This window comes from Ptychodera flava, chromosome 6, assembly GCF_041260155.1.
Source record: "Ptychodera flava strain L36383 chromosome 6, AS_Pfla_20210202, whole genome shotgun sequence".
Taxonomy (NCBI): domain Eukaryota; kingdom Metazoa; phylum Hemichordata; class Enteropneusta; family Ptychoderidae; genus Ptychodera; species Ptychodera flava.
The window spans coordinates 2,445,711-2,460,872 of NC_091933.1; the positions used below are offsets into that span (position 1 = coordinate 2,445,711).

General features: G+C 36.2%; 1 protein-coding gene across 1 annotated transcript in view; it reads right to left on the reverse strand.

Moving 5' to 3' along the window:
• LOC139134581 (A disintegrin and metalloproteinase with thrombospondin motifs 9-like) overlaps positions 1–15,162 on the reverse strand; it is a 145,742-nt gene that overhangs the window by 79,180 nt on the left and 51,400 nt on the right. Inside the window, exon 5 of the mRNA XM_070701491.1 lies at positions 5–95. Coding sequence (XP_070557592.1) covers positions 5–95 — 91 coding nt within the window. The remainder of the gene's footprint in view (positions 1–4; positions 96–15,162) is intronic.

The window sequence follows — 15,162 nt, forward strand, 5'->3', positions numbered from 1 at the left end:
TTACTCTTTTCCGATTTTTTCCTGAGAATTTTCCTCTGATATATTGTTGTCTGCATCACTGCTGCTTTCATAGTAATCTTTCTTATAAGGTTGATCTGGAAACAAGCAGACAAAAACACATACATTTAATTATGTTCTCATTTTTTGCAACTTCAAGACACCATTGTTCCATGGTTCACCTCTAGGATGTAACCAAACCTTGAGTGAGATCTAAAGTCAAGTACATACATGTAGACATCGCTTGTTGATACGTAATTTGTGGATAGTTTTGAATTGACATTTGTAAGAAGACTTGTATACAAAGATCAAAGACAACCTGACTCTTCATAATATAACGATGCTTTTTCAAGCACTTATATCGACTTCAAGTAAGAAGAAAGGGACAGTTAGCATATAGATTAATAAACTAACCATGCACGCTTAATTTAAACATTGTGATCTGCTTTGCATGCTACTGATCTCAAAGAAAGAGGAACATCATTTTTATTTGCTGAAAGATGATACATTGTATGACTAAGCAGTAGTGACGGTACAGTTAGGGTATTAAATGCTTCTATCTCTGCTTTGTAGACACTCAGGAAATCAAAGTTGTCTGTGGCTGGCTTTAAATTGATGGATAAGAGTCTACGGTATGACTGATTGTTTAAACTTGGGTGGTGGCATGTGTGAACAGCAATTTCGGTGAAATCACAGAATTGTTCAGCAAGCTCCTGCTTTAAAAAGCTAGACTTCTTGTCTTCAGCCTACTATTTCAAGTCAATTTATTGAGATCAGTTTCTCTAGTGATTGTCTCACACAGTTGTTAACACCATGTAGCAGTGCCAACTAGCCTGGGGGATACAGCAGCCTCATTGACACCCTTTGCATAGCTTTAGGAATTTTGGTGTGCAAGCAACCACCCTAAACTGTGTACACCAAATCAAGTGCTTGTCTATCACAGTCTGTGCTTCAGGATGATAAAAAGAATACACATCAACATACTCAGTGCACTGATTTCAATAGATGATTACTGCTGGCAAGTGTAAAGTTGAAACATGGCATCAATTCAGGCTGAACACAGTTTATTGAAGACATACACACATACTGCTCTTAGACCAGTTGTGAATTTAACTACAAAGTACCAGTGATGCATTTCATTGAATAGATTTCAGTCAGGGTCTTCGGTTAGATTAGTCCGCTGTGAACCATAACACAAGATTCATAAAACAATCACACAATCACACACTTGAACAAGTATATGTCATCCAAGTCACTGAATGGTATGGTCAAGGTCACTATTACAAGATGTTGACATCAGATATAGTAGCCATCAACCTTCATGCTTCTACAAGACATGGAACCACTGTTTTGTTACAAGGACACAGTCTGCACCCCACAGAGCCATTACTACTGCTTTGGATGTTACTTTTGGTTTTGTCACTTAAAAGTTTACATTTAATTAAAGGATCTGATCCTCCAAGAATGAGACTGCATAGTTACTATGGAGTTTATCTAAAAACATTCCCTTAAAATGTAAAGGCAAGCAACAAAGCCCTCCTCTAGTGACTGCCTCACACAGGGACCACACATTCATTTGATGGTTTAAGTCAACTTGCTCTTTCAAAATATTTCAGTTGTGTCTAACACGAGCTGAATTGAATTTCAGACGGGTGAATACGCAGTCAAATTACCACTCAAATATGGACCCTGTTTAATTATCAGTCACTGAATCTGGTAAGATGAACTCAAGCTTTCACAATCTCCTTGTCTGACTGTACATTCAAAACAAGTGACAGATATTACAAGTATGTGTGTAATCACTGTTACCTGACGGAACATCCTCCAGACATGATCTTTAACATGTTCCACATTGGTGAATGTGTTACGCAGTGACCCATGATCTTCAAAATACTGATTGATTATGCTAGACATCATTGAGTTAGACAGGAGCAAAGGCTGGATAACCACTGTGATACAGTCATATGACCAGAATGCTAAACGTTTAATTAAAGTAAATAAATATGTTGAAAGTATTTGCTCCGACTGAAAAAGGTCAGCAAAGAAAGCATTAGCCCCGAATCTTCTCTTAAGAAACCAATGCCTGTAAGTTAGTTTTGTCTACTGTTATTCCAAACAACACATTTGTAATGAGTGGGCCAAGGACTTTCTCTGCACATGTTCACCATCTTGACAACTTACAGGATATCAGAGGCTGAACTGCCGATAGCAGAATTTTAGGATGGGCAATCGTGTTGATAAAACAAGGAAATAGTGTCCTATCATCTCAAGTAGAGTCACGGGACAAAACTCAGTAGTCACGGGACAAAACTCAGTAGTCTGCACAAAGGTTCAACAATTGCTATAGGTATTTCTCTGACTGGCATAAAAATGATGGCTTACTTTACCAGTAACAAAACATAACATGTTTTTATCACACCAGCTACCCTACATTTAAATTGGCAGTAGTTGTAACTTTTTATGATCTTTCCACTATTTTTGTTTTAATGTCAACTAACAGTTCGGTGTTCTATCCTACCAAAGCATGTTATGATACACAGTGTTCAGCTTGTTATTGTTATTTTTGACTACTGCAATTGACATACAAAAAATAGTAAAAAATCATCAAACATTACAGCTACTGTCCCTTTAAACTGCACAATGTGACCAGCTTCTTGGCTGATTCCTAGGTAGTCATGGTAACCAGCAATTAGCAGTTGCACAAAATTACTTTTTGTACTGAAGTCTTTTTCACTTTATTAGACTGACCTGCTACAAGTAAGACTTTGTGTTCAGCTGGCATGATGGAAGCAATCTGCATGATTGGTCAACAACATATTCAGATTGTACCGAAATAAAACATAAATTGTACCAACCATGCAATTCAAACAGTCATCGTTTTCAGATATGGATGCTCTATCAGCCACGGGCCATTTATGTTTACAAACATCCATTGTTTAAACGAGATTTTAGAACACGTAATTGAAGTTTATTTGTCGATTCTGTTTTAAAATATTTCATGTAAGGTGGTGTTAGTCTACGGATAGTGCAAAAATCAATCAAACTGCTTGATGTTGTTCATTAAAATGGGATATCTCAATTTGAAATCATCAGATTATGTATGAAAAAGTCAGTGCCCTCCATGAATACATGTAAACATGTGTAAGTTCCATTGCGCCTTTCAATAGCTCCTAAAACAAACTGGCAAACTCATTACATGATATCTATGGAGTGGAATCAATGGTTACACTAGAAATGTGCTGAATTCAATGTTCAGGGTGTGACTGCAATCCCATTAAGGCAGCCAGGTCAAGGTTATCAAGGTAATTAACTAGTGAATATCTTTTGAAACATCAAGTCACCTGCCTGCCATACAGTCTCATCTGACCTACTTTTGTAACAAAGTAAACAAGCAAACTTGATAGTCCATTCCTACACAATATGCTTCTCTTCTGTGTTTTTTCCTAAACATAAGGTGATGGAAAACATTACAGTAATAGTGAGGTTCTTGCTATGTATCATCCATCAGGCTATAATGGTGAAACACGTTGAATCCAATTTCTCCTAAGCGTTTGCATACTCTGCAATGACAATCAACGTACATGTACATTCACTGAAACTGAGTTATTTAATTATCCACCAGGAAGTTATGCTACTGATTAATGTACAATATGACAAACAACATTAATAACAATCCCTGTATTGCCAGGAAGAATGGACACTTTGATATACTTATCTAAAGATATAAAATTAAATCAATTTTCAAGACTAATTTCCTGTTAAGTAATTGTATGTTTGTGTTAACCTTTGGCAAGTTTGGATATACAACATTTGATTGGTATGGTTACAGGTTATAGGGCATCTATGATTGCTGTATAAAAGCATTTCATGTAAACCTATTGTAGGTCAACCTGATGACTATCATGCTGTGAGCTGTACTCTTGTACAACAAATACATATAACTACATATAACTACATGTAAATTCATTTATCAGGACTTCTAAGGCAAGGTCTAAACCATTTTATAAAACAAGGTTCCATTGAGTGATGGAGTTCCTCCAATGGGTGAAAAATTTCTCAGTCACACCTGTGACATTGAATGACTTATTCTGCATGCACCAACTCAAGATGGAGTGAGAGATTAAAAGACATGATGCTGCATTTGACATAAATTTGCAGTTACAGAAGCAATAACAACTTTTCATTGCAGTTGAAGCTAAATAATTTTTAGGATCTGACTCACTAAAAACAGAATACAAAGAATACTTGTTGCTGAAAGTGAGACTGAAATCCTTCACATGATCTACATGTAGGTTTCTCTTTTTTTATTTAACAGGACACTAAACTTGACAAGATTCCACTGTAGGTGTGAAAAATTTACTGTACATGAACATCTTGTGAGATGCAAACAAAAGGAATTTAAAGGAATTTCACCATGTTTCTCTCTTCTGGGCACTCATGAAGTCAGTGAACTTTCCATGGCTACTTAAGACATCTTTCCTGGTCTTCTGAGAAGTGATAAATCTTGAAATACTAAACTGGTTAAACCTTGACCATAATTAAAGCATGCAGCTGATACTCATATATCTATCAGAGCTTTTCTCTGACAACGTAGCTTTTTCATCGTTAAACCACATTACTGATACTGACAGAAGCTACGTGCTGTGGATAGCGTTTGCTCAAAAACCATTAATCTCAAACCTGAATGACACATAGTACCCTTGGCGACTAGACAAACAGGTATTCTTCATGTCACATCCATATCAAACAAATATGAAAATCAATTCCCACTCATACGACAATTTACTTTACCTAAAATTCTGAGACTTGCGGGAAACATTGAGGAAATTAAATGCCTACCATTAATATCATACAACATAACCAAATGCATTTGACTGCAGAAACATCTTGCTTTTCATACATCATATTACATCTCTATTGCCCTGCTGAAAATTCATAAGTAATGCCTGGAGCAAGTATCAAATTAAAATTAAAAACTATCTACTGTTGATTGACCAATCAGAGTGCTCAATTCAGGGTGTTTTATTTACTCATAAAGCCTTGGTCACAAATTCCAGAAACGAATGACAGCGCCATAGTAAAGTACTGTCCAATCAAAAGTGAACATGTCATATTCTGTAGACATCTGGTACGTTTTAATATTCAAATTTGGTAACACAGCGGAAACCAGCTGCAACACAAAATCTGCTGTGCCCTAGGGCATTTATATAATGTGTCCTAGGGCATTTATAGGATGTTCCATTACATTGGAAGGCTATTTCACAAATAAAAGTTTTAATTCATATCCTAAACATGTTACATTGACAAAGGGGACGGTTGACGTAAACACATTGAAAACGAAAATATATCAGTTAGGGGCGATAGTTTTTAAGTCGGATAAAACCCTCGTACTCGGGCCCTTCTGGTATAATAAAGTCAACCCACCCTACGATAAAATGTCTCGGCCTTCGGCCTCGACATTTTATCGTTGGGTTGGACTTTATATACCAGAAGAGCCCTCCGAGTCGTACTCGGGCTTTATCCTATAATTAATGTATACATAACCATGTGGTGTTTGACCGTTGTTTCAGTTTACTTAAAATCCATGAGGACACAACCATACCCAGGCTTTTCAATTTGAGCTGTCAAGAGCAATTAGTTGCATATATAATAAACCTAACTCCATGTTGCATTGCATCGAATTAAACAGTTTACGTGCAGCGATATCAAATGATGCCAGATTAATACAATATGGAATGAAATTGATAAGCAGATCAGGTTTAGTAGCTGCAGAAGGCTAACTGTATACTCAATTACATGCTGGGGATCTGATGTTTATATTGCATGAACATACCCCACACAGTTTCATCTCATGTCCACTCACTGGATTTCAAATGTTTTGAAAAACAGTGCATCTTTGATGCAATGGCGTCTTTGTCAATGTAATATACAAATCAAAGCTTCTCATATTTACCAATATCAAACATAACTAACATAAACCCAATTAATTTAGTTATTGATTTCTTTGTTGGATTTAAAAGAACAAATTGTATCATAATATCTAATTCTTACTTTAACTCATTAGAATTCCACAAACTAGTTACGAGTCTTTATCAAACCCTACAACATCAAAATTGAAGACAGGCCATAAGACGTGCATGTCCAGGGTTTCTGCTTGCATTAATACACAACCTTCATGCAAAACAGTTAAAATTGGTTTAATCTTTGAAAACCTTAAAACTTTTCAAACCTCTTGTTTGTTTCTAAATGGCCTTCATTTCATCCCTGTGCTGGTATGAAACAATTGCTCTTTCTGCTCTAAGTCGTAAGAGCCGATATCTCAACTTGTATCACCAAGCAAAGTGATGAAGTCTCAGTTAAGCTGTGTATTGTTGGGCAAGTCCTGTGGTGTACTGACAGGCACTTCAGGATAGTGAATTAAGTCAGTTACCGGTCAAGGCAACATTTCTTTAAGTTTTCAAGAGTAATTGACATACGAGATGAAGTCACAATAAAGGCTAAGATGTAATCAGCTGTGTCCACCATCTTGACCTCTGTTTCAAGTTACAACTTCACAGTTTTGATAAACGTGGGAACTATTGTCAGCCGCTATTAACGTGCATACTTCTCAACAAAGAGAAATTAATCTTTGCTTTGAACTAAAACGCTTTGTAGTCTGTCAATTACACATTGAGTTCATTCAGTCGTCTCCTTATGGTAAATACAGTACATGTTATCATTTTCACTTCAAAGGATGTAGGCAAATCTTACAAAAAAACTTTGTTGACAGACTTACAAATTACCAAGGTGCTGCTTTGATTAAAGTTTCATAAGGATTCACATTCGTTTATAGTGTTTTTTAAAATCCTGGTATGTTTTCAGATTTAGTAGAAGTTTCTTAAGTTCACTAGTCATTCTAAGAGATGTTGGTCAGTACAACGGTATGACATGTAATTTGCCATCAATTTTGATACTTGTATATAGACTTGGATTTAATTGAAGCGGTGATTCAAAGCTTTAAAATATTGTGTGACTTTGTACACAACAAACTTGCCATCGATATTATACACATATGCAATGAATGCCATGAACTGCACTACTCTGCAGGATAAAATACCAGAAATAAGAAATTAAACTTTCTAGTTTGAATGTGACTCACAGATTTTCTTGAATTGTATCCATTCTTGGTTTTCTGTATGCGCAACAACAACAGCAGCAGCTTCAATATGCAAGCTCTTTCACAGGGCAGTATGTCTCAATTGCCAAAATAACAATTTTCTTTTAACATTCTTGTGTTTTTATAGACAGACTTAATTTACAAGTAGTTGTAAATGAGTTGGATTAGTGAATTCTTGGACAGTAAATATTATCCAATATGATAAGCCTTAGAACGTCTTGAGCTATTTTCTGGAATTGCCAACTAAGCAAACTTGTTAACAAGGTTTGCCTTGTATCTCACAAAGTTTGAACGGTTATAAGTGTTCAGTTATAACATGTAAACTGTATCAAAATCAAAGAGTTTACAACCAATCTATGGTTTGTGTCAGAAACACACCTGTCGCAGTTGCGCACTTCATCTCTCTAAGTGTGCTGTGTTTGTACGGTTCTGAAGTAGATGCCCCAGAAGTCCTGAATTCTTTAGACTACATGAAGAGTGCGTGGCTCATAAACCCATAAACAAGGCTGACTTTTTGGGACAAATAATTGCTTTGTTAATTTTAGACAAACTATCTGTAGATACATATTTAAGATTTAAATAACTCAAACAAATAAAGACATTGCCAAGTTGATAATATCAGTAGCTACTTCCAGCTGCTACATTGCTGTCTGGCAACAAGGCCAGCATATCAACATCATCTGTCACGTTTATTTGAAAAGAAACCATGGGAACAGGTGTTGAACAGCAATGTAGAAACTAACATGAACACAGTCAAGACCACTTGTCAGAGAATCACAAATCACTAGTGATAGCTAAAGCTGAGAATTCCCATCATGCAACATCTGCAACAAACTGATAAGCAATATGCAAACCAATTTTTCATTCAAGACTTAGCAATCATTTGACAAGATGTACAGGTAGCTAGGTTTCAGTTGACATACTGTGTACAGGTCAATGTAAAGTGATAATGCCATGTGTACACATTAGCACCTTAGCTCATGAACCTCTTGATTGTTAAACAAATACATACTGAATGCAGGCTGAGTTTTATTCATCTCAACATTCATCACAATGTTCACTGTAAACTTCTGTGATAGGTGCTACCAGTTATCTGCACAAAGAACATATGTTTGATCTTTGATACTTATCAGAGTGTAATGACAGGTCTGTCTGGCCTTGTTCCTTTTAATAGTCCATTACATCAGTTGAAGATTGGAATAATCTGTCTGATTATTTAATTGTAAAGTGATTGCAAACTGCACCTTCATCTTACAATAAATAATCTTTATCCATTTGCATATCACCACGGTGAACTATCATGATGCATGGTTTGGACCAGTCTTGGTGGTGTCAGTATATCCTGGTACGCTCTCTACAAAGTACTCAGCACTGTGTCACTATGCCAATATACAAGACCAAATCCTTTAGTTCTTGTCAGTCAGAAGAAGTAATTTGAGATACAGAAAGAAGGTTGTATTTAAATCCTGGACTGGTGGTTGGAAATGAATGCCCAAATGATATATCTGCCATGGTTGAATGTCTGTCCTTTGTTGTTTGGACAAAGTATGCAACATGCTCAATGCTTTTGACGGTTAATTCTCACAGTGAATTCCATAGCATAACTACATCAGATTTAACCATTGGACACCCTATGAATTCCATAGCATAACTACATCAGATTTAACCATTGGACACCCTATGAATTCCATAGCATAACTACATCAGATTTAACCATTGGACACCCTATGAATTCCATAGCATAACTACATCAGATTAACCATTGGACACCCTATGAATTCCATAGCATAACTACATCAGATTTAACCATTGGACACCCTATGAATTCCATAGCATAACTACATCAGATTTAACCATTGGACACCCCTATGCATTCCATAGCATAGCTACATCAGATTTAACCATTGGACACCCTATGCATGCAGTCATGAAAATAATTTTCCACTCTGCAAAATGTAACCCTGAAACTTTGTGATAGACTGCACACATGTAACTTGCACCTTTCTAACCTGGTGTATTATTTGCTTTCAGCGAAAGAATGAACTTTGCATTGACAAAATGCAGAAATTTCTACTTTCTAATGTCAAACGCCAGGTAGTATGGTTGTGTTTATTAAAGAGGGTATCCATGAGAAGTTACATGTACATATAATCTTTTGACCAAAAATGGGAAAAATTTCTCCAAAACTACAAATATAAAATTCACCACAATTTTAACAAATATGACAGAAGACAACCCTTGGATCAAGAGTATCAAGTTTCAAAGCAATCCAACGAGTACTTTGGGAGAAAATGATTTTTGACCAAAAATGAGAAAATTGCCCCAAATATACAAATATGAAAATTTCACCACACTTGAAAACAAATCTGACACAGGCCAACCCTAGGATCATGCATACCAAGTTTCATGGCAATGGGACAAGCGCTTTTTTAGAGCAGATTTTTTGAACAAAAATGGGGAAAACTGCCCCAAAAATACAACTACAAAAATTTCAGCGCAATTTGACAAAATCTAATTTAAGTCAAAATAAAGAACCTGCATGTCTAGTTTAACCAAATCTGGCCTCTGGTTATAGAGGTTTAGCAATTTGCAGGATCTCCCCCCCCCCCCCCCCCCCCTTTTTACCTCATTTGCATACTTTTGACACTGATGTGTTCATTTGAACAAATTCACATCTCTATCCCTGAATATACCTGTACACCAAATATTAAGATGGTAGGTGCTGTGGTATTGGAGTTTTTGATGTGGACGGACATACATACATCTGTACATACTAACTTATTATACACCTACTGCTGTAACCTATGGGAGTTTGACCATCCAATAACTTTCCGTATTTTGTATAGTATGTGGAGTCCCGAATACGGGGGACGCGCGACGCACAATTTTCAAGGGTTTGTAGCATTTTTATTCAACAATCGCGCGTGTTCCACCCATATCACGCGTGCTGAATCCCTCAAAATTTACCATAGAATAATTAGTTTATATGGAGGGAGGTGTATAATAATAGGGTTATACACAAAATACGACCCTGTATGGACTCAGGCTCAGTGAGTGACGTATTGGGTTCACCTTCGGCTCGTCCAATATGTCACTCACTGAGCCCTCGTCCATACAGGGCCGTATTTTGTGAATAACCCTATAATACATACATGTACATACATACATACATACAGACACTGCCGACTTACCATAAAAGCTCTGTTCGGTATATATACCAATACAGAATGTGAGCTAAAATCTGCACAAAAATATTGGCATATGCACATTTCTTTTTGATGTGGACAAAACCATGTTTGGTCATCCTGAATGATTTGTAGACTAAGAATGAACGATTTCTGAGCAGTGGTTTCGGAAAAGTGAACAGTTTGACAGCAGAAAACAGACAAAAAGGGACAGTCTACCTGTCCCAATAACTCTATGTCACAGACAGTGGAGATAAAAAAGTTGTGAATGAAAGGCAAAAGTGTAGGGGTCAAGCACTGTTGCTGCTACCAGATCCGTTTGACCTCGGAGAGTGAGATAATTTTGCTGTGTGGGTGGATGAAAGATTTTGTTACCTAGCAACTCCAAGAGAAGTACAGCATAATCGACAAGGTAAACAGTTTCTGAAGAGGGGGATTACAGTTATCTTTATAACAAGATGGAAGTTTTTATGAAAGGAAAGAAAACAGCTATAAAGACCATTCACTTTTATTTCCAAATGTTACTTCATACTGTATGATTAATAAATAGCAATCACTTTTTGATAGCAAATAAAATCTTGACTGAATTGTCTGCTCTATAAGTCTTTGACAATTCATGGGTGTGCACGCAGTTGAGCATGTCTGTATGTCTGCATACATGCACTTAAGTTATAAATCATTTCAAACCCACATTTTGACACCGAATGGTTCTATTGGTTGAATTTCACACTGAAGGATATTTGAGGCTTGTGAATAAAACTTGGAAGTATACAACCTTCACAAATGTCAGAGATTCAAAAAATCGACAGATTTGTACATGTATATGTACTCTCCAATTGCTGCTGATATACGTGTACCTTTCAGAAGGCAATAGAATATATACATGTGTAGCTGATACAGTCAACAGAAAATGTTATGATCGACCAACTGTCACATGAAAACATGTGCAAAGTGATACAGAAGGGAAAGAAAGCAGACATTTGGACCACAGACTGATCACTAAATTCTTCAGAATGACCAACAATCTGGAATAACAACCCACTAGCAGTCTCCTAGTGGGTTTCCTTGTAGTACCTGATTCAGATATTTCCGATTTCCGATTATTTAAAGTATAAACTTTCAAATCTAGGAAATATCAACAGCATGTTTGTTCAGCACAATGTACTCTGAGTAAAGTTACAGTCAACTCTTGAATGTAGCCTTGACTGGGTCTTGTCTGTCTTTCAAGATTGGACTGCATGGCTCCAATCCAATGAATGTAGAAGGCCTTAGACCCTGATTAATCAAATTGACAGGCAAGGAGGTCACACTTAGCTTTCCAAGGAGTGAAGATTAATAAATATTAAATTCAAACAGAGGGTAACAGAGCTAACTCACATTTTTTGTTGACACAGAACAACTGTACAGTTATTTTCAAAATGATATTTTTTAATGTACAGACTGATATAGGCCATAAAAGCAAAAGTATGTGAGTGCTTAAGGCTTCTCTACGACATGTATGATAAAATTGATAAATTGAACTAGTAATCAGAGAGTCACAATGCCATTATGTTTAGAATGAAACATTAAGGAGATTAATTGATAAAGTTGCCAATCTATTTAATATCCTAGATATGAAATGATTACATATGAGAGTCAATATCACAGTTCAAGTTGAAACATTGATAGGTGTCTGACATGTCCTATTATGTAACTGTAAGAGGATTTTTAGGTTTCCTAAAACAAGATTATAAAACAAGTATAATTGTAACGCCTACATGTGTGTCTATGAGGCAAAGATTTTGCAATTGGTAACAGACTTATATTGACTAACAGGGCTTTATGCTAGCACATACGATCTACCTATTCAGGAGAGGTGTCTTTTAACATAAATTTACAACTTTGAATATGTGATAATACTTTGAGTCACCCAAACATGACAACATTGGATACTATTCAGTGAATACAGACATTTGAGCAAAGCCAACTATGCCATCATTGGGAGAATTCCAGTTTTCATTCACACTTTTTTGAATTTTTTAAGGTTTATTTCCTTTTCAGTTTTGTTCACTTGTTCAGTACAGTGCTATGGCTGATGAAAGTTTGTGGAAATCACTGTCTAATCACCATCATCCAATAATAATAGTGTCTCACAGAGGTGATTCTGGCAGTGACGCAGTTTCTGCATTTTATCCGTTGCCATTCTAATTCTACGACAAGCCTCTCACCAGTACAGCTTAACTCATTGGCAGTCAATACCAAATTCAATCTATTTGGCCACATTTTGTCCTGAATAGGGTCCTTAACAGTAAGTAGATCAATCTGAGGATTCTTAGATTTGTCAGTCCTTTTAGGTCAGACACTTTGAATTACAAAGGCTAGAGGTGTTTATCAGGTTCGGTTGTCAAGTTTTTCACTGATTGTCTCAGTGTCATTCTTCCAGTGGCCTGCAAAACCACGGATGGCTTTCACGGGCACATTTGTAAATATTCATATGCAGAGATAAATTCAAAAATTTTGTACCATGCTTGAGATGATTGACAGAGAGATGTCCAAGGGTATATGCAAATTCACATGGAATTTGCCAGCATCATAAATTAATGGTATTAGTTTGATAAATCTGGACAAAATTTCTATTACCTTGGCTTCAATCTTTGTCATGTTGCACAGTGTAGGTAGGGATGACAGACTGATCTGAAAAAAGGCAGTCTGTCATCACAGAAGCATGGACAAAGTAAGTTACACCATTAAGGTTCTACTATAAAAAGCAAATTATGTTCTTTATTGCATAACAAGAGAAAAGATATGTATTGCTCTCTTCCACAGATACATGTATAAATTGTATGCTTTGGAATTTGAGAAAGTATGAATACTCAATATCAATATCAGTAAGTAAGGTGAAACACTGATGTGAACGGATACACTTAATTTGCACAGAATACAGAGATGACTCAAAAATGGCAATAGCAGTATAAGGTTTGAACAACAAAATAATCATTGATATTGGCTAATCAAGCACATTATTTTAACCAACCTGATTTGATGGTTGATGGGTATATCATATCTTGGAATACATTGATCCCTTCTAATCTAAGGATGGGTATTTCTATATCACTGTGATAGACAGCATTTTGCTCAGGGGGAGTGATAGTTGTTAAGTGTACAAAGCTTTCAATCATGACCTGGCTGACAAAATGTGAACTCCACCAAACTGATGGCAGTGTATCTCATGAATTTACAGGACCATCATACTACCTGTACATGCATCAATGCCTGTATTCAATATGTGGGTCATACTTGACAAGTTATAGAGATAGCTGGCACAGTACCCCTATGACTAAGTTGTGGACATTCACTGCTCACTGCCATGCAACAAAAAGACTTGTGACTAGGAACATTTAGAGTCAATGCTTTTGATTACAGTTGACTTGTGTTTAAAGATCTTGGTTGTCACTGAAACTGATTATGTTGACCAATATACAACACAGAGTTACAAGGTAATATACTAGTATAATACAAGTTCATGAAAGGAATCCAAGCAGACATTCCTATGTATTGTGAGGAAAACCAACAATTATACACAAATGCTAAACTCATGCCATTTGAATATCTTTAAGAATACAGTACATGTGACTGTACCTTGGTACTAGGTCTCTTTAACTGGGGCATACATGTATTGCACATAAAAGTTGGTGGTCCATGGCTGTGATTTGGCATAAGCCTAAAACCATAGCTACAAGTTTACGAGCTGCATTACAGATAGACAGCATGCGGCATTCTTAGTTTTTGTACAACCCTGCAAATATTCTACTAACACTCTATAAATCATCCATACAATCCTGAGTACATTTTTTTGTCTGTTCTACAAATTTATCAATAGAACAGCATCTTTTCTCTTCCTTTATAGACTGACACACCTTTCCTATCAACAGTAATTGAAGGTCCTGCCCATGATGTGTTGATGTCACCAGGTTAGCAAGCTACCATATGTCATATCCCTTTCAGGAAAACACAACTTTTGTTGGTGCCGCCTTGAAGGAAAGTTGTCTGCTCTTTGAAAGATAAATGGTACAAATAGGTCATTTTCCTTAAGCCAACTGCCATTCCCTCTGTAAAGCTTACACTGCACTATTGAAGGCGATTAAATTAAGTTAAATAGCAACAGTTGAAGGGTGAGGCCTCAACCCTAAGGAAGTCTTGATATAATACACTTTGTTAGAATTTTAGGAGTAAAAACCTTAGTGATTGACTAAATCTACAGTGTATGTGAACAAAGTGAGTTATTGCAGTTTTGAGTTTATTTCATGCTCTATTTTGTGTATCAAAATGGTACCCTCTTTGAAAATTTACAGTATCAATTTACAGTGAATTGAAACTGTTTGTTTATTTATGGATCATTGTTGGTTTTCTTCAAATTATTGACAAAACTTGAAACCTGCATTTATTTTCAAGAAAGACTGGATGGATGAACCAATGCCATTGCTGCTGATGCCAAATTATGCAAAGGTGCAAAGTATCCACTAACCTTCCAAAGTATACACTTGTTTAGTATCTCAGCTCCATCTTTGGTTGTCATTGGCCTTCGTTGGTCGAAAGCCAAAGAGGGAGTCGAGATACTATAGGCAAAGTATACACCAGATCTACATCTATTTACACTGTCCCACCAAAACAAACAATAATCCATGCATTTTCTTTCAAGTTTGACATCAGAAACACAATACTTTATCTGCATGTAACATTAAAATTACTGCAGCAGTATATTGATTGATGTTTTTGATGTTCTGAATGCATATTTTGCCTAAATTGTTTCTCTCAGTGATTTTTTTTCCAATTATTCTGACAGTT